General features: G+C 40.0%; 1 protein-coding gene across 6 annotated transcripts in view; it reads right to left on the minus strand.

Annotated features, from left to right (window-relative positions):
* The window catches only part of sntg1 (syntrophin, gamma 1), a 435,268-nt gene that overhangs the window by 63,589 nt on the left and 350,549 nt on the right, over nucleotides 1-21,130 (minus strand). For all 6 annotated transcript variants that reach the window (XM_073042629.1, XM_073042607.1, XM_073042638.1 and 3 more), the window contains 3 exons: nucleotides 16,166-16,223; nucleotides 16,029-16,072; nucleotides 15,861-15,902 (listed from right to left, as the gene is read on the minus strand). In XM_073042629.1, coding sequence (XP_072898730.1) covers nucleotides 15,861-15,902; nucleotides 16,029-16,072; nucleotides 16,166-16,223 — 144 coding nt within the window. The remainder of the gene's footprint in view (nucleotides 1-15,860; nucleotides 15,903-16,028; nucleotides 16,073-16,165; nucleotides 16,224-21,130) is intronic.

The following is a 21,130-nucleotide window of genomic DNA, read 5'->3' on the forward strand; positions in this document are numbered from 1 at the left end:
ACTCCTTCTGCTCACCCTAAATCTCTGCCCTCTTCTTATTTTTTAACCAGAGCTCCTTTATCCCACATTCCACTGAGATGTTGTCAACAATCTCTGCGCTGTTTGACTCTATGACTCTTATGAATAGTGTATGACATCTGTCTGAGAGCCAAAGTTATTCCCACAACACAGATACTGGCCACAGTAATGTATTGGTTATGTGACCAGACCAGTAAATCAAAGGCTTGGAATAATGACCCAAAGGCACGAGTTCAAATAACATCAGAGTCCAAGGAAATTACATTTACTTAATTAAACCATATGGAGTAATATCATTCTGCCCTCTCCAATCCATTCCAGGACACCTGGCCAACGTTCACACAGTCGCACCAGACGCCATCACCTGGCTCTAAATTTGGAGATCAAACATAACTCGTAAAGATATCAGACTAAAATTAAAAATAAACTTAACTCTTTACCCTCCGTTCTTGAGTTCAGAATCCCATTTCAAATTATTGGACACTCCAATTCAAAGCCAGATCTGACTGGCATTGGATCAGAGAGATAGGTTCACAGGGGATTCTCAATGTGTCTGTGTTCTGCTACAAGAAGTCCTGCAATGGTGTAGAGAAGCAGATGGGCTGGCATCTGTCACTCAGCTCACCTCAGAACTTATAGAAACTATGCTTATGTCCGGGACTTCCTGACCTGGGAGCAGCTGAGCACTACCAGGGGTCTTCGGAAACTTTGGAGAACTGGAGCTGGAGCTGGATGAATTCCAGATCATTCATCAGGCTGAGCGGCTGATCAACAGGACATACCGGAGGTACTTACACCCAAGGTGCAGTCCACAGGTAACAGGATGCCCGTCAATACAGGGAAAGGAGATAGGCAGCAGGTGCAGAGTACCACTGTGGCCATTCCCCTCAACAACGGGTATACCATTTTGGATACCGTTGGGTGGGATGACCCAGCAGAGGAAAGCTATAGCAGTCAGATCTCTGGCTAGGAGCCTCGGTGGGGGTGGGGGGCAGAGAGGATGAGTGCAGTAGTGATAGGAGATTTCATAGTTGGGGAAAGAGACAGAAGTTCGATGGAAGTGATACAGACACCCAGGTGCTAGGATCAGGAATGCCTCCGAGTGAGTCCACAGCATTCTAAAGGGGGAATGTGGGCAGCTGGAAGCCATGGTACCTATTGTAAGAAAGGGGAGGAGGCCCTGCAATAAGAATATGGGAAATTATGTAAAAAGCTGAAAAGCAGAATCTCCAGGGTAGTAATCCCTAGATTGTTGCCTCTATCGTGCTCCAGTGAGGGTAAGGATAGTATGATTTGGCAGATGAATGTATGGCTGAGGAATTGGTGCGGGAGGGGGGCAGGGTTTCAGACTTCTTGATCATTGGGATCTCTTCTGGAGGAGGTTTGACCTGTACAAGAAGGACAGGTTACACCTGAACCCAAACAGGGATCAATATCCTTGTAGATAGGTTTGCTCAAGCTGCTGAGTGGATTTAAACTAATTGGCAAGGGAATGGGAATGAGAGTATTAGGGATGAACATTGGGTAGTTGGTATACAACTAGATGCAGTGTGCAGTGAGGTTGTCAGGAAGGACAGGAGGGTAGTTACTGGGATGAACTTAAGTGTAACAAGTGAAAAAGCTTCTGAATACAGGACTTGAGGCGTTATATTTGAGTGCACATAGTATACAGAATAAGGTAGATGATCTTGTAGCTCAGTTAGAGATTGGCAGGTATGATGTTGTGGGCATCACTGAGTCATGGCTGAAAGAAAATCATAGTTGGGAGTTTAACGTCCAATGATCTACATTGTATTGAAAGGACAAGCAGGAAGGCAGAGGGGATGGGGTAGCTCTCTTAATAAAAAAAAAGGAATCAAATCCTAAGAAAGATTGGAAGATGTAGAATCAATGTGGATAAAGTTAAACTGAAAAGATAAAAAGACCCTGATGGGAGTTATATACAGGCCTCCAAACAGTAGCCAGCACATGGGGTACAAATTGCAAAGGAGATAGAAGAAGCATGCAAAAAAGACAATGTTACGATAGCCATGAGGGATTTCAGTATGGAGGTAGATGGGAAAATAAGGTTGGTGTTGGATCCCAATAGAGAGAACTTGTAGAATTCCTATGAAATGTTTTTTTTTAGAGCAGCTTGTGGTTACGTCCACTAGGGAAAAGGCAATTCTGTATTGGATGTTACGCCACAGTAGAGTAGCAGATAGAGCAGAGTTATTATATCTTGGGACGCCAGAGTTCAGAGTTCAATTCCAGCATCTTCTGGAAGGTGTTTGTATGCTGAGCACTGAAATGGAAATCCCTACAAAGGGCCGTTAGAATGACTGAGAGGATCCTTACCATCCATCAGGGACATTTATCAGGAGCACTGTATATGCAGGTCCCTGAGTATTATCAAGGATCCTATCCACCCATCCAGCATCCTCTTTGACTTTCTACCATCAGGCAGGAGATTCCAATGCATAACAAAAAAGGTTGGTCAGGATGGAAAACAGTTTCTTCCCTCAGGCCATTCGGCTTCTGAACTCCCTGCCACATCTCATTCGAAGTATCACTGGTTAATCTGTTCTGTACCTGACAATCTTTAATTTATGCACTTTGTTTATTTATTGCATAATTCATCTGTAGATGTTATCTTTATTCCAAGTTATTGTGTGTTATATGTGTGTTATACATACCACTGTGTTTTACACTGTTATGGCCTCAGCCCCCCCCCCCCCCCCCTTGGGAGAGTCTCAAGAGAGAGAGGGCCTTACGGTCTGGAATGTGGGCTGGCCGCTCAGCCTTGGACACAGCCATTGTCTTGGGAGGCACCTTTGGGGAATGCAGACGTGACCTACGTGCAAACCTTCAGGGCAATGTGAGATAGGTAATGGGTGGAAGATCGCCTCAAACTCCCCCCCCCCCCCCCACCCTGATTGACATCTACAACCCTGCCAGTCCAGGTATAAAGGGGGGCTGCGGAGGCGGGGTCTCAGACGCACCAAGGAAACACACGAAGGAGAAACGCTAGAAATCCTGCGACAGCGTTTTAATAGCTACAGCCGGTGGTGGGGTCGTGTGCGTCCTTCCCTTGCCTGGGATTGGCGACTTCACCACGGAAGACGGCCTAGCTACAGGGGAAGCCACAGATGAGCGTTCATTCCCCAACGAGGCTCCGACAAACTGAACTACTCCAGGTTGGAAACCCGATCGGGTAAACTCTTAAATCCCTCTCTTTGTCTTTCTAACAAAAGTGCACCAACGCGACACTTCCGCCGGCAACTAAGTGAAACTGCCGTGATCTGAAAGACTTTTAGATATCCAGCGAACGATATAAAATCTACATTACCCCTAGACGATGCTCGAGCTTGTGTTTTGAATGATTATTATTACACCGGTGTTTTAGATTGAGTTTTGACGATGTATATGATCTGAATGTTTTGTATTAACCATACATTTGTGCCCCTTTTTGAATAAAACGTTTGAAAATAGTAGCACCCGACTCAGCTGATCCTGCTATCTTTGCTGGTAAGTTACCTGGTTACGAGGTTACGTAACAACACCCTGGTTCGGAGAAACATCGTCTCATTTGACGATGACTTGACTTAAGAGGCAGTGATCATAATATGATAGAATTCACCCTGAAGTTTGAGAGGGAGAAGCAAAAGTCAGATATATCAGTATTTTAGTAGGGTAAAGGGAATTACAGAGGCATGAGAGAGGAGCTAGTCTAAGTTGTTTGGAAGTGGAGAAAGCATTTTCAGAAGGCATTTGATAAGGTCCCACATAGGAGATTGGTGGGTAAAATCAAAGCTCATGGCATTGGGGGGAATACATTGACATGGATAGAAAACTGGTTGGCAGATAGAAAGCAAAGGGTAACGGTGAATGGGTGTTTCTCGGAATGGCAGGTGGTGACTAGTGGGGTGCCACGGGGCTCGGTATTGGGACCACAACTGTTTACAATTTACATCAACAATTTAGATGAAGGCATTGAGAATAACATCAGCAAATTGGCTGATGATACTAAGCTGGGTGGCAGTGTGACATGTGATGAGGATGTTAGGGTGACTTGGATAGGCTGGGTGAGTGGGCAGATACTTGGCAGATGATGTTTAATGTGAATAAGTGTGAGGTTATCCACTTTGGGAGTAAGAACAGGAAGGCAGATTATTATCTGAATGGTGTAGAGTTAGGTAAGGGAGAAATACAAAGAGATCTAGGAGTCCTTGTTCAATCACTGAAGGTGAATGAGCAAGTGCAGCAGGCAGTGAAGAAGGCTAATGGAATGTTGGCCTTTATTACAAAGGGAATTGAGTACAAGAGCAAGAAAATCCTCTTGCATTTGTACAGAGCCCTGGTGAGACCACACCTGGAGTATTGTGTACAGTTTTGGTCTCCAGGGTTAAGGAAGGACATCCTGGCTGTAGAGGAAGTGCAGCGTAGATTCACAAGGTTAATTCCTGGGATGTCTGAACTGTCTTACGCAGAGAGGTTAGAGAGACTGGGCTTGTACACGCTGGAGTTAAGGAGATTGAGAGGGGATCTGATTGAAACAGATAGATAGATAGATACTTTATTCATCCCCATGGGGAAATTCAACTTTTTTCCAATGTCCCATACACTTGTTGTAGCAAAACTAATTACATACAATACTTAACTCAGTAAAAAATATGATATGCATCTAAATCACTATCTCAAAAAGCATTAATAATAGCTTTTAAAAAGTTCTTAAGTCCTGGCGGTAGAATTGTAAAGCCTAATGGCATTGGGGAGTATTGACCTCTTCATCCTTTCTGAGGAGCATTGCATCGATAGTAACCTGTCGCTGAAACTGCTTCTCTGTCTCTGGATGGTGCTATGTAGAGGATGTTCAGAGTTATCCATAATTGACCGTAGCCTACTCAGCGCCCTTCGCTCAGCTACCGATGTTAAACTCTCCAGTACTTTGCCCACGACAGAGCCCGCCTTCCTTATCAGCTTATTAAGACGTGAGGCGTCCCTCTTCTTAATGCTTCCTCCCCAACACGCCACCACAAAGAGGGCGCTCTCCACAACTGACCTATAGAACATCTTCAGCATCTCACTACAGACATTGAATGACGCCAACCTTCTTAGGAAGTACAGTCGCCTCTGTGCCTTCCTGCACAAGGCATCTGTGTTGGCAGTCCAGTCTAGCTTCTCGTCTAACTGTACTCCCAGATACTTGTAGGTCTTAACCTGCTCCACACATTCTCCATTAATGATCACTGGCTCCATATGAGGCCTAGATCTCCTAAAGTCCACCACCATCTCCTTGGTCTTGGTGATATTGAGACGCAGGTAGTTTGAGTTGCACCATATCACAAAGTCCTGTATCAGTTTCCTATACTCCTCCTCCTGTCCATTCCTGACACACCCCACTATGGCCGTGTCATCAGCGTATAAGATTATTAACATATAAGATTATATAAGATATAAGATTATTAAGGGATTGGACAAGATAGAGGCAGGAAATATGTTCCAGATGCTGGGAGAGTCCAGTACCAGAGGGCATGGTTTGAAAATAAGAGGTAGGTCATTTAGGACAGAGTTAAGGAAAAACTTCTTCTCCCAGAGAGTTGTGGGGGTCTGGAATGCACTGCCTCAGAAGGTAGTGGAGGCCAATTCTCTGGATGCTTTCAAGAAGGAGCTAGATAGGTATCTTATGGATAGGGGAATCAAAGGATATGGGGACGGCAGGAACCGGGTGTTGATAGTAGATGATCAGCCATGGTCTCAAAATGGCGGTGCAGGCTCGAAGGGCCAAATGGTCTACTTCTGTACCTATTGTCTATTGTCTATAAACTACTCACCTGTACTTGCTGGAGTTTAGAAGGATGAGTGGGAGGGTGGGATCTCATTGAAACCTTTTAAATATTAAAAGGCCTACATAGAACAGATGTTTTCTATAGTGGGTGAGTCTAGGACCAGAGAGCACAGTTTCAGAATTGGGTGACATCAATTTAGAACAGAGATGAGGAGGAATTTCTTTAACTAAAGAGTAGTGAATCTGTGGAACTTATTGCCACAGATGGCTTTGGAGGCCTAGTCATTAAGGTGGAGGTTGATAGGTTCTTGATTTATCAGAATGTCAAAGGTTATGGATATAGGTAGGAGAATGGGACACAGAGGGATAATAAATCAGCTATGATGGAATGGCTCAATGAAGTCTCAATGGACTGATTGGCCTAATTTTGTTTCTGTCTTAAAACATTAGTTCAGATACAGCAAATTTCTGGTCAATAAAGATATGATGATGCTCAAGAGCATATAATAAAGGTTCATGACGATTTGGCCTGAATTAGAGGGCTTGAGTTGAAAGAGGAGATTAAGTAGGCTGTGTCCATTTTGACTGGAGGAAGAAAGCTAAGTGACATGATAAATCTATATAAAATTATGAGAGGCATGAATTGTGTAGATAGCCAAAGCCTTTTCCCATGGTAAAGGGTGTCTAAAACAAGTAGGTATATCTTAAGGTGAAAGGAAGGAAGATTAAAGGGGATCTGAAGGGTAAATTATTTCAAACAAATGGCAGTTATTAATATAGGTTCAACAGGTACGCATATCAGGAACGTGCTTCAGAGGAGGTGATGAACGCAGGAATAGTAGCAGCATTTAAGACACACCTGGATAGGTACTTGAATGTGTAGGGCCTAGATTGAAGGGATATAAAATTAATGCAGGCAAGTGGGATTAGTATAGATGGGCATGATGGTTGGTGTAGTTGCAGTACGATGAAAAGCCTGTTTATCGGCTGTAATATTCTATGACTCAATTCGAGTACATTCACCACAATATAATTCATAATATCAGTGTACTAAAGTCTCTGGTTATCTACTCGATTTACGTCTTTTATCATCTTGTAAATCTCATTGAGAGTTTAATAAAATGACATAGATTGAGTGGATAGCAGAGACATTTTCCCAGGGCAGAAGTGGATAATACAAGGTGGCATACTTTTAAGGTAACGGGGAAAAGTATAGAGGGAATGTCATAGCTAAGGGTTTTTTTTTACAGAAAGAATGGTAGGTGTATGGAACATCCTTAAGGACATTTAAGAGACTCTTAGATAGGCATATGAATGACAGAAAATGGAGGGCTATGAGAAGGGCCAGGCTAGATTGATCTCAAAATGGGTTAAATGGTTGGCACGGAATCGTGGGCCAAAAGGCCTATACTGTGCTATGTTCTATGACAAATAAAACCATCAATAAGTGTTAGTCTGGTAATGATGCCCACGTTCCAAAAATTGTTCTAAAAAACTTGAAGTGATATAGTGTGACATGAAACAGCCCTGACAAAACTGAAGGCAATAGAAAGCTTAGACAATAATGTCTGGTGAACCATAGCCAGTGAGTTTAATGTTGAACCTGGAGGGATAATGTATCTTTACACAAAAATGTAGGAGAAATAATCTTGATATTAAAAATATGATAAAGTTTGGTCATTCAAAGAGAAGGTCATGCTTTTTGAATCTTACTGAATTCTTTAAAGAGGCAACCAAAAAATAGACACAGATGAAGTAAAATACATAATACATTTGGATATTCTAAAGCTCTTCAGTAATTTCTTTTGCAAGGCATTTGTGACCTGTGTCAAAGCCTGTGGGCTAAGCAACGGAGAGCAAAAAGATAGCTACAGAGCAGAAAATGTAAGATGTTTTGCTTCCTGCACTGTAGCTAGTGAAAAATTCCATTTGGAACAAGGTGAGAAAGTTTATTTTGCAAAGATCAGTACCATCAGTACAATTAAAATACAGAATGATTTGGACTAGTGGATCAGATGTTAAATACAGAATTTATTATGGCCAGACTGACATATACTCAGAAAAAATATAAGCTGTTAATCAATTTGCAACCTAGATGTATAACTGAAAGTAAATTTCAATAGAGACACTTGTTTGTTCTGTAATTCTGGTAAGAAGAATGAAGAAATATGTTAATTAAAACTAAATCTGAATGTGGTAGAGGGCCAGTCAAACCTGGGCTATAATTCCATTCGTCTTTATTGCATAAAACAGGTTAGTAAAACAAAGTAAACACATGGGTTCATTTCTGGCAGGATAAAATTAGAAAGAGAGGTTCTGTTAAACCCATCAAATCTTGATTTGAAGGAATGAAGACATGGGTTTATAAATATGTATTTAAAATACTTAACTGAAAATGAACTACTGTACAGTGCAAAAGTCTTAGATACCTATGGCATCTAAGACTTTTGCACAGTACTGTAGTTATGTTATGTATTGCACTGAACTGCTGCTGCAAAAAAAAACAAATTTCATGACATACGTGAGTGATGATAAACCTGATTCTGATATGGGTCTCTATTGTTGACTGAAAGTTGGAAGGGGAGAGGGAGAGGAAAATCAAGGCTGGGAAACAAGGAAGGAAGCAGAAACTTCTGAATCATCGACATACAACATAAAAAGAATCGGTCCCAACACAGAGCCCTGTGGAACTCCACTAGTCACCAGCAGCCAGGCAGAAAAGGCTCCCTGTATTCCCAGTCTTCACTTCCTGCCACTCAGCCACTGCTTTATCCATGCTAGAATATTTCCTGGAATATCATGAGCTCATGGCTGGTTAAGCAGCCTCACATGTGGCACTTGGTGTCATCGCCTTCTGAAGGGAGCAGAAGCAGAGACTTTCTGTAATGATCAATAAACTAATTGCATGGAATCAAATAACCTTGCCTAGTGTCCTAGAGCTAAGTGTGTCTGCACTCCTCTCCGTCCTCTGGCACTCATTCTCTGTCACCTTTCCCACACCCCTCCCGCAGCATCCTTTGCGACTGCTCAACTTACAAACTCATTCTTCACTCCACATTGACAAATACAGTACTGTACGGAAGTGGTACCCTAGCTATATATATGTGCCTAAGGCTTTTGCATAGTATTGTATTTCAGAAGTACTTTTGTGGTTATACATTATGAAAAGCACAAATGAATTCCTGCAAAGAAAGCTTTCACAAGAGCAATGAGACTGGAGAATTGGAAATATCACTCTACTCTTCAAGCAGGGAGAGAGGCAGAAAAAAGAAATCAATAGGCCAGTTAGTCTGACTTCAATGTTTGAGAAGATGTTGGAGTCAATTATTCAAGGTGAGGTCTCAGGGTACTTGAAGTCACATGAGAAAATAGGACATAGTAGGCATGGTTTCCTCAAAGGAAAATATTGTCTGACAAATCTGTTGAAATTCTTTGAAGAGATAACAAGCAGGATAGACAAAGGAGAATAGGTTAATATTGTATACTTGGATTTTCAGAAGGGCTTTGACAAAATGCCACACATGAGGCTGCTTAACCAGCTATGAGCCCATGGTATTACAGGAAAGGATGTAGCATGGATAAAGCAGTGGATGATTGACAGGAGCAAAGAGTGGGAACAAAGGGAGCCTTTTCTGCCTGGCTGCTGATGACTAGTAGTGTTCCACAGGGCTCTGTGTTGGGACTGATTCTTTTTACATTATGTGTCAATGATTTGGCTTTGTTGCAAAGTTTTCAGACAGTATGAAGATAGGCGGAGGGGCAGGTAGTTTTGAGGAAGTAGGGAGGCTACTGAAGGACTTAGACAAATTAGGAGAATGGGCAAAGAAATGGCAGATGTAATATAGTGTCAGCAAGTGTATGGTCATGCATTTTGGTAGAATAAATGAAAGGGTTGACTGTTTTCTAAATGAAGAGAAAATACAAAAGTGTGTTGCAAAGGGACTTGGGGGTCCTTGTGCAGGATTTCCTAAAGGTTAATTTGCAGGTTGAGCTCGTGATGAGGAAGGCAAATGCAATGTTAGCTTTCATTTCAAGAGGACTAGAATATTAAAGTAAGGATGTAATTTTGAAACTTTATAAAGCATTGGTGAGCCCTCACTTGTAGTATGTGCTGAAACTGGAGAGAGTTCAAAGGTGGTTTATGGAAATTATTCCAGAATTCAATGGCTTGTCGTATGAAGGGTGTTTTATGGTTCTCGGCTTGTATTCACTTGAATAGTGAAAGGCCTTGATAGAGTGGATGTGGAGAGCATGCTTTCTGTGGTGGGAGAGTCTAAAACCAGAGCATACAGCCACAGAATAGAGGGACATCCTTTTAGAATGGAGATGAGGAAGAATATCTTCAGCCACGGAGTGGTGGATCTGTGGAATTCTTTGTCACAGGCAGCTGTGGAGGACAAATTTTTATGTATATTTAAAGTGGACGTTGATAGATTCTTGATTGGTCAGGACTTGAAGGGATATGGGGAGAAGGCAAGGGACTGGGGCTGAGAGGAAAATTGGATCACCCATGATGAAATGGCAGAGCAGACTCGATGGGCCAAATGGCCTGTTTCTGCTCCTATATCTATGGTCTTATGGAAATAACTAACCAGATAATCTGCTTTAATATTTATGATATTTAATTAAATCTTCATCCACTCTTTAATACGTCATCCAAATGATGACATCTTTGACAGAGTATTACTCATTTAAATTCCTAGGTGAGACTTGATTCTTCAAGTTTGTGACCTTTAAGTGGGGGTCCTGCCAAATGAATCTCAGAATTGCCCATAAACTGCTGGACACAATCTTTGTAATACACACAAAATGCTGGAGCAACTTAGCAGGCCAGGCAGCATTTATGGAAAAGAGAAAGCAGTTGACATTTAGGACTGAGACCCTTCATCAGGACTGATAGCCTCTTTTTGATAAATGCTGCCTGGTCCACTGAGTTCCTCCATCTTTTTGTATGTATTACAACTTGCAGCATCTGCAGATTTTGTCTTGTTTGGGGCACAATCCTTAACTCATTTTTACTAGAAGAATAAAGATTCTGAGTCCTATTGCAGGGATATGACACAAAATGTTGAAAACCCTTTTCTCCCCACCAATGCCACTCAGTCTGTTGGGATCGTCCAACGGATTGTTATACTGCTCCGTATTCCACATCAGCATTCACTACTAGATAAATGTCATTAAGTTGAGGACTTTGATGGAGGAGATGTTATTAATAGTGATCTGCACAGTAATAAGAGGTAGTCCAAATATTGCAAAAGGAAATGCAAGATAATCTTTTCAAAGAATGGGAAATCGATCCCACAAGGAGGCATTGCCAAGAATAGCATCACTGAATTTATCAGGAAGGTAGGTATGCATAGGTAAAAGAAGGAATGCATAGGGATTCATGTAGAGTAGAGATGGAGACACAAAGGAACTAGTTTGAAAACCTGCTCATGTACTTCAGACTTGATGAATTCTATCTAAAATTGCGTCACCAAACCTTGGAGAATTTTATGCGAGAACAACTAAAGATAGTCTGTAATGTTTTTAGAAATGAACATCTCCCAGCTTAAATAATATATGGTTTAAGCACTGGATCAGGCACCATGAAGTGACTAAAGTGGTTCTGGGATTTGAAACAATGTATTTTTTCTCTCATTTGACTTTTTAATTAAGACCCATACCTGCACACTGTTCAAACTCAATCAAGTTTGACGTTAAAAAGTAGTATTGAGCAAAAGTTCATCCTCCATGCGGTTCCTCTATCAGTATGATTTGAAGTAAATTTAATCTGATAGGAGCACAAAAATCACCCTTTAGAGAACATGCCCTTGAAATAACATTGGTTATTCATTGAGCAAGAAAGTAAAAGTTCATAACTATTATTTCCATTGTGAACGAACATCACAGAGAAGCTTATAAGTTACCTTGAACAAACTATTTGTTTTGGAAAATTTTAATGTTATTTTTGAGGAATCATTTGTTACCATAATGCAATGCATGAAATAGCTTTGGTTCTAATATCCTTGGGCTTCATATTATCAATGTTCTCCTATGAATTTATCTATCTGATGTTAACTTGTACAAAGTCTTTCCACAGCTAAAGCTCGTGAAAAATGCTGTCTGGCTTATTAATACAGTATATTCCTCCAAGGAGGTATTAAGACAAAATGAGAATTAACATTCTACAGCATTTTACAGGGAACCTTTCTTTATGACAGACTAACTGTTCTTAAGCAGTAGGTATTGAAGCAAACATCAATAGATATTAATACATTGGATAATGAAGTATTTCACAAATAAAATATCCATACAATTGTGTATAAGTAATCCTGAGGTATAATATCATGTATTTCCCCCCCATTTAGGAGTCCAGGGCATAGCGTTTTAGCATGTACACATAACAAGTTAATGATGGTAATATCAAATAAGTGATGTGTATAGAGTCAAAATGGAAAGTGTTTCTCTAAGAGAATATAGACCATTTTTGGAATTAGAATCATTAATGTATCAATTGCATAGCTACCTATCTTGATGCTAATATATCTCAATGGAAGACTAATTGGTGAAGTCATGCTGTGTAATGTTACAAACAATTGTGATAATGTGTTCTGATGGAATTCCTCTGCATACTATTTAATTGGTTTAATATAAATTGGTTAACAATTTCAAGAAAATCATTACAGAGGATTGTCCAATGCACACTAAGCATGATCACTAATGGTATCTAATTAATGACATTTGTTTATCAGTGTCATCTTAATGTCAGGAAGTGCATCAACAGACAAGATTGTGTTTGCATCTCTGTGGAAGCACTGGTTCTAGAAATCGAGCTGGAACTGCCAATTTAAAGAAAAGAACACAAACTCATTTAAAAGATTCCCTCATCAAAATGATAATTGACACATATTTGGACTTAATCAACTTTTGAAACATTTGTTTGATATGGAGTATGTTTTATCCTTCAGAGGGATGGTGCAAAAGTTGGATACATTGTGATTTCCCTTCAGAAGAAATTCAAATCAAACATTTGAACCTTCCCAGTTTGGTGTGAAAATATTTATAGCAGTGCAGTTCACTGTATCAATGAGGCAATTGTGTATTTCTCCACACATTAGACAGTCAGCAATTAAGTCTCATGACATCCTGTCACACATAGGCAAGGAATCTCTTCCTAATCACCAAACATAGTCCTCCATCAGCTACCAGATGACTGTCATCCATGTTGAACAGCACTTGGGAAGGACAGTAACAGAAGCAATGACACAGGATACAGGGACTTCAATGTCCATCACCAAGAATGGCTTGGAAGCACCACCAGTGATTGAACTGTCAAATGCTGAAGGACATAGTCGCAGGTTAGCAGCAGATGGCAAAGAAACCAACATGAGATATTTTACCTTGTCCACAAAAGTAATCTCTTTGTTGCAGGTACATATATCCATGATGTAATTGGTAAAGATTGCAACTCCACAGAACTTATAGAGACAAAGTCCCAACATCATACTAAGGATAACCATCATTGTGTTATACTCCGATAACACTCCGATACAATCGGATAACACACCGATTGTACTGAGCGGATTAGATTTAAATCAGAACTGGCACCTCAAAACGAGGGTCAATGAACTATGATGGGTCATAACCAGCAACAAAAATGCACAGCATCACATTTAATAACATATGGCACAACATATTTCTCACTGTGACATTGCAGGTTAGGTATTCCATAGGAAGTGATGTAACCCTGACACAAGCTGCAAGGTACACAGGTCAGAAGAATGAAGGAATACTCTCCGCATGTCTGGTTGAGTACAGCTGCAACAAACTATAAGAAGCATATTAATGACTCATGTCTTTCTGGGGTTTATTCACTTTAAGGAACCTTCGAGTTTTCCCCTTGACTTGAATTAGAGGATAGCAACCTCACAGTTTAACCTGCAGCTGAGGTCTCTGTGACCAGCAAGTCAATCATGACTGTTGCATCTGTCTTTACTGAAAGTAATCAAAACAGTTTCTGGACTTCAGTATTGCTATAATCACTTAAATATTGCAACATTAGATTTTACCGCCTTTTTCCTGAAGGCTAGCAGTAAACGGCAACGCGGCAGAGCCAGGTGCCTTTGCACGAAAATGGAGCACTGAAATCTTTGCTAGCCTTCCTCAGATCAATTTCTGAAAATGGGTCAGCTACTGAGATAATTATAAGTCAATGTAGAAAAGGGTGCATGTATTGCAAGTCTTTTCATTTAATATGTCCACGGAAGACTCAGCTTACTAATCTCCTTCCCATCTAACACATTGCATCTGCCCTCTCTGTGGCTGCTGCTGCTGCTTGAAGAGCTGCCTATGTTCTTTCTGCATAAGCATTAATTTGCAATACAGGTTAAGATACCTACCCCCAAAAATAAATTAGCCCCAATTTATAAGATATTCTACCACTTCTACTGAGTTGTCATGACATTACGACCTTCCTATTCAATTACAGCTTAGTCTCTCTTGCATAGTCTCTCGACATTTCCTTCAGCTTTGAGCTTCTCTCCTATTACCTGAAATATTAAATCATTTGCTACGGAGAGTAAATTACTCTCCGTAGCAAATAATTTAATATTACATGCCTTGAATATCCACTAAACATAGCTTATGTAGCCTTTGATTTCTCTTCCTCAGCTATTGCACTGAGCAACGTCTCACCATAAGTCATTTTTGAGATCCTCAGTTGGTCTGGTCAACCATGGAGGATGCTTCCTAGCTGCCTATGTGATACGCAAGCCAGGGCAGTACGATATGGAGAGCAAGCTGTTGCCAATGTAGCAGGCTCCCCCTCTCCACACAACTGATGAATCCAGACGAATGTCAGTTAGACACCAAAGCAGATTGGCAATAGTGTCATTGCAGGAGTTGCCAGTCCACAATGTAGGAATGCCTTAGGGACTCCAGCTCTGGAATTTTCCTCAGGGTTTACTTCCAAAGGCTCCTCCGTGAATGGATATAGCCACAAGGCAGCAAAGGTTTGAGATCAGACTGTTCCTTCTCCTAGATGAGCTGCCAAGCATGGCTGACAAGCCCCAATCTGCCTGAAGTGACTTGTTTTAAGGTGCCAGTAACCTGCTTTTTCCCCTTCTCTTGTCGGTAGAAACAGTTCTTTCAGGCTTAGTAGCTAAGCCACACATGAAGGCCGGGAGCAGCTGGACTTGGTTGCCAGAGGCTATCTGAGGTGCACAGTACTGGGAGCATTTAGTAGGTAGTAGGAGATTATTCTCACTACCACTCCTCTGGTAATAATAACCTGAAGGAACCAAATGATTTTAATATCCATCTAAATTCAAGACACTCTTTCCTTTCATTGTCCATTTATCATATATTACTGCTTTCATCAAGATAAACTCCCCAATCCCTGCCACAGTTATCTCTTTGACCTCTTTAATTCTCATCACATCAAGTCATATAAGCGTATCTCTGATCACACCATTGTATTACCTTCTACCAACATATATGACACCCAATGATCCATCCTCTATCTTCCATATGTTTGTATGTCTAAAATTTGTGGCCAAGCATGTACCATAAAATGCAGCTAGATAAGTCATTTTTAATAATACAGTTCCTGAGAATTCCTTCAAATTGCTATTCAGGTTAAAGATTTGATTGAATACAAGTTGCTGCTATAGTTATATTAGCATGTTTCATTAATATAATTTGAAGTATTGGTAAATATACTGAGGCATGTGCAACAAAAATGTTAAGACAAAATATAGGGGCAATTTTCTGCTTAGTGATCATCGAGCACATTGAGAATTTAGATCAAGAAATTGCCTGTAAGTCTTTATCCATTAAAGCAAAATATCCTCTCATATATTTGTTTCCACTTTGGCAAATTGAATTTGGCTGTTTTTATTGAAAATGCTGGCCTTCTTGACCACTCATAGGAATAAGATTGTTGATATGTGAAAGGCTCAAATGCCCTGATTTATCTAGGAAGTTCTTAAGAGATAAGCTACATAAGGCAGATATCAAAATGCACATATGTATATTACAGGGTGAATCCTCCTTAGAGAAAAAAGAGCAAAATCAGATATCCATTTGTACTCACCACTTCTTCATGTTTGCAGTTTTTGACATTTATTCCATTTATCTAATGTTGCAAGGAAAGCATGAGAAAAAAGGAAAAAGAATCATTTGTTAACAAAACTGAAGACACTAGAAGTGTCTGAGGTTGGTACTAATTACTTAGTTAAATCAACAATGATAGCAAACTTACCTGAAGGATAGCATCTCCGATAAACAGCAAACCTGACAGATCAGCTTGGTAAATAACACAGGAGAAAAAAAGGATAAAACATCAAGTATTGACAAATTGTATTAAAGCGGTGGGAACAAAATCCAAATTTATCATACCTCTTTGCTCTTTTGAGATTTTTGATATTATGACTGGAATATTGTGCTCTGCTCCACCCTGGAGATATAAAATAGCAAGAGAGAATGATGTATTCTTGGGACAGTGCTAAGATCAGCTGTCATAAATAACAGATTATAACATATGGGTGATTGTTTAGAAATCACTAAAATTTATCTGAAATAAAAGCAGTGAATGGAATGATTTATCATGGGGGTTATTAAGTGTTTTTTTAAAAAAAATCCTTCTTGAGATACGGATGAAGCAGGAAAGGCCAATATTTAGTGCCTATCCCTAAACACTTGAGTATTACTCTTGAGTTATTGTCATCACTGGACTGAAAGTTAGCAAATTGTTTTTTTTAGGTTATCAGTTGCAAAATTTCGATCGAAAAGAATGTTTTAAGGATTCTATTTGCATTTTTGTTTGTGTGCAGGTGGAGCACATAAAGTTCGGTGCCAATTGCTACCCAATTTTGCCCTTATATTTGCTTGTGGTGGGATTCCAAGCAAATGTGTAGATGTTGAAACTTATTTAAAAATATGATTATAGAATTCTTTGTTACATCTCATATACAAACAGCAAAACTGGGTATTCTGTGAATATGTCTGCCATCCATTCAAATCAAGGACTAATTAGTATCCGTGATTTGTTGCCCCAGTGAGTACCAAGGAATAGCACAGTGGGAGCCTCTGACATGAGTTTAGCACCTGCTTGTTTTTGTTCTGTGTAGATGTTTTTCTGACACTTTCTAAACATCTTCCAGGCTGAATTTGTTAGAGGAAAATGGGCAGAGTTATCAAGAAGGTTGCTCTGACCAGCTAAGTAAAGTTCTGCATCCTGCCACCATCACTAAATCCCTAAAAACACTGGAACTGATGGAATATGAGAGATGTTTTTCATCCCAAAAAAAAGTATTTGCAGACTCCAAATATTTCAATACGAACCTATGAACCTGACTAATTGGAACAATGGATGATACTTCTGAGACATTTCAATTAAAACTCATTGTACTTTTTGTGGGACTGCATGGAAGATGTAAACATGACCCAATTACACCCTCCATTGGTCTTGATAAGTGTCCACCTTCCCATGGCAATGGCAATCTTTCCTTCTAGGTCAAAATCAGAGAGGTGTTCTGGCAGTTACATTTATTCAGCCTTCACATGTGGAGACAGTCAGCTGTAATCTGAAACATGTCTGCACCTTCTTTCAAATATCTTGCAGTGATAGCCAATTGGGATGGTGCATAGGTAATTCTTCTCTGAATAGTGGAAGCAAAACTATCTCCATTTCTCCATCCGTAAGAAAAGTGGCTTTCTATTATATTAGAATGACTTGCCTAGATTCATGCCTGCATAAGAATTCCTTTTACATTTCGTTTGCTTCTTCGTGCATTATCTTTACAGCTGGTATGGAGTCTCAAACATGTTTACAATTATTTATAGCTCCAGCGCCCACCCTTGTCTTCTGCTCTAGTTTATACCAAAGTTCCCTCAGTGTTCCCTATGAAAAATTCCTTAAATTATGTAACAGGATACTGTGCACTACTTGCATCTTATTTTTCAGTCAGTCAGGTTTAGCATCAGTTCTGAAACATTTGGAACTGACTGAGGACTGTAGGTATTAAATAGTTTGACCTCTATGTGATAAAGAGCAGTGTGTATATTAGCACAACTGGAACTTTCACTGCAAATGTCAGGCAATGGGCATTAATCTAGGAAGCTGTTCCGGGAGTTCAAAATAAATGTGCATTTGCACCATGTAGGTCAGTGCTATAGAAACCTTTCTAAATGGAAAGTCATTATGTAGGAATAACTGTCAGAGCCCTTTATGCTTCATTGCCAGCTCTTATGGTATTATCTGTTGAAGTTTAAGTGGGTAATTTGGTGGCTTGCCAGAGTGAGCTGCATATTTTGTCTGCCTCAAATTTGATAATTATTCAAAAACATTGTTATGTGAAAGAAAAGTGGCACTTGAGTGTCCATAACCACTATACAACCACCATAGTACTACAATGTGACTAAAAGCATGAATATTAATAGAAGTGCACAAAGCTGATGTAACAGAAAATATATAGAATAAACTGGAAAATGCCGGGGATAAAGGAAAACATTATGATGTGCAACAAACTCAAATTAGGTTCATGTGGTGCAGGCAAGACATAAACCTGAAGATCTCTATCGATCAGCACAATCTTTGGGATGGCACAGGGCAGAGTAGCATAGCAGTTGGCATAAAGCTACTACAATGCCTGTGACACATGTTCTATTCTTCCACTGTCTGTAAGGAGTTTGTATGTTCTCCCCATGACCGTATGGGTTTCCTCCTACAGTCCAAAATTGTACACATTAATAGGTTAATTGATCACACGGGTGTAATTAAGTGCTGTGGGTTTATAGGGCCAGATGGCCTGTTACTGTGCTGAATTTCAAAATAAATAAATAAATACAGCTCTCTGCTAGTCCCAATGCTAAATTCATCAATGCCTCTGCAAGCAGTATACTTCTGGAGATGGCTGGAGTGAGTCTGCACTATCTAAAACCTACAAGAGTACCATCAGATATTTTAGGTTTAAGAGTTGGCAGGAGTAAGTGCAGCAGCCAATGTCATTTAATTGACAAGAGAGCATGGAAGCAGATGGACTCCAAGCTTTTCTGTTGCTGCTTTGGAGTTGTTCAAGGAGGTGAAAAAGAAAACTATCCTCTGGTGAAAGGACAAGAGCGTATCCTTCACTGCCAAGAAAGCAGGAGGAAATTAATGCATGAACCTAAACTCCAAAGATCTGAATGGAATTCTACAGAAAATCCTACCACTTCAAATCGGTGGTCAATTTTGACTTACACCTATCGGATTACTACCTTCAAATAATACCAGTAAAAAGGCTCATAATATGATAGAATTCACCCAGCAGGTTGAGAGGGAGAAGATAAAGTCAGATGTATCAGTGCTACAGTGGAGTAAAGAGAATTACAGAGACATGAAAGAAGAGTTGGCCAAAGTTGATTGGAAGGGGGTAGTAGCAGGAATGATGGCAGAGCAGCTAGTGTTTCTGTGGAAATTCAGAAGGCGCAGGAAAAATGTGTAAGTTGGGAGGAAACTGGAATTTCTCAGGAAAACCAACATGATCACATAGAGGACGTGCAAACTCCACACAGAGGACACAGGAGACTAGAATTGTATGCAGATTGTTGAAGGTATTAGATAGCTGCTCTAATAGCTGTGCAACTCATTTATGTTTCTGAAAGCCAAGGACCCATCTTATGGAACAATGGATCTAAAAGTGATCAAAGACATAAACATGTCATTGCTTGATTCAATCCTCTACCACAGCTGCTGCATTATTTGGACATTAGCTTAAAACCAGAATCTGCATGCATTGAGTCACTGGGTGCAGTCTGCAGCTAGGGCAATTTCTCGGAATATGATGTAATACACAAAGTTTGCTGCAGGCACTTAACTGACCTACCTTGAGAAGAAGGTAGATGGGAAATTCACAAGTAAATGTCAGGAACATTTACAGACATGCCAGATAGTCAATATGAAATATTACATAACATGAGAGGAGATCAGGACTATTCACACATGATATTGTGCTGAGTTTGCAGACCACCCGTTTCAGATGGAAGCTGTGACAGTTTCATAGTTGGAGTCTACGTGATAGATTGTCTACTGGTTACATTTCAGACCACGTTACAGCACAGCAAAAGCCACACAACCTGCTGCAGCGGACGCACAAAATGTAATTAGGGCTGATTGCCACAGCAAAACTGCTCAGGCATTGATGTCAATGAGTGGGATGGTCTCCCACAGAACAAAACAGTGGTCATCTCTTTGGATGACCATTGCTCATCCAGCAATTACTCTTCAGAGCTTATAAAATGACGTTCCATTAAAACGAATGGGCTAGAATTTTGGAAGTAGTAACTCTAATCACAAAATCAGAGCCCAGATGTTTCAAGTCTTCATTTTGGCAGCCATGTGGACCCTTTTTACTTACATATATGGATTGCATTATTCAATGCAAGTTATTTTGCAGCCAATCTTTATACCATAGTTATCATAACTCTCACATTAATAAATCACATGCAGGTATCTGTTATTTATGATAGCTGATCTTATCACTTTTAACAGACTGAAAATTACATAATACTGTCAATGTTGTCAGATTTGAAGCAGATATTTTTTGTATTTCCTATAATGCAAAATCTTGCCTTGGTAGCAATATTTAGTTAGTGGCACTGAATTCACTAACTTTTAACGGATGCACGTTCTACTCTGCTTCTTCACAAACAAGAGAAAATCTGCAGATGCTGGAAATCCCAGCAGCACACACACAAAATGCTGAAGGAACTCAGCAGGCCAGGCAGCATCTATGGGAAAAAGTAAACAGTCGACATTTCAGGCCAAGACCCTTTGGCAGGCCTAAATCATCGACTGTTATGTCCTGTCGAAGGGTCTCGGCTCAAAACCTCAACTGTTTACTCTTTTCCATAGATGCTGCCTGGCCTGCAGTGTTCCTCCAGCATTTTGTGTGTGCACTTCTGCTTCTTGACATATTTAGTCTACGTTCAGAAATGCTAGTTTTATGATGTGTTACACATCAATTCTGCCAGTATCACTATTATGAATACACTTCAAGTAGATGTACAAAGTCAACAGAGTTTTTTGTGCCGTTTCCCTTAATCAGGTCTTTGAAACAGAAACAGGCTGCAGCAGCAGGACAGATCAATACATCTGTGATCAAAAATTGTGATTGTCCCCAACGGTATCACAATTTCTTTTTATTTTCATTTTTTTCAGGTGAGCTAGATTGTTTCTAATTCATTCTTTATTCACACAGATGACTACTGGTTCTGTAAGTTCCTAATCTCTAATAAACAAGAACACGCTTGTTTCATAATGATTATAAAATAGTCTAAATTAAGAATAATTTTAGTTAGATTTTAAGACCAAAAACTAAATAT

The sequence above is a fragment of the Hemitrygon akajei genome, chromosome 1, assembly GCF_048418815.1.
Source record: "Hemitrygon akajei chromosome 1, sHemAka1.3, whole genome shotgun sequence".
Lineage (NCBI taxonomy): Eukaryota > Metazoa > Chordata > Chondrichthyes > Myliobatiformes > Dasyatidae > Hemitrygon > Hemitrygon akajei.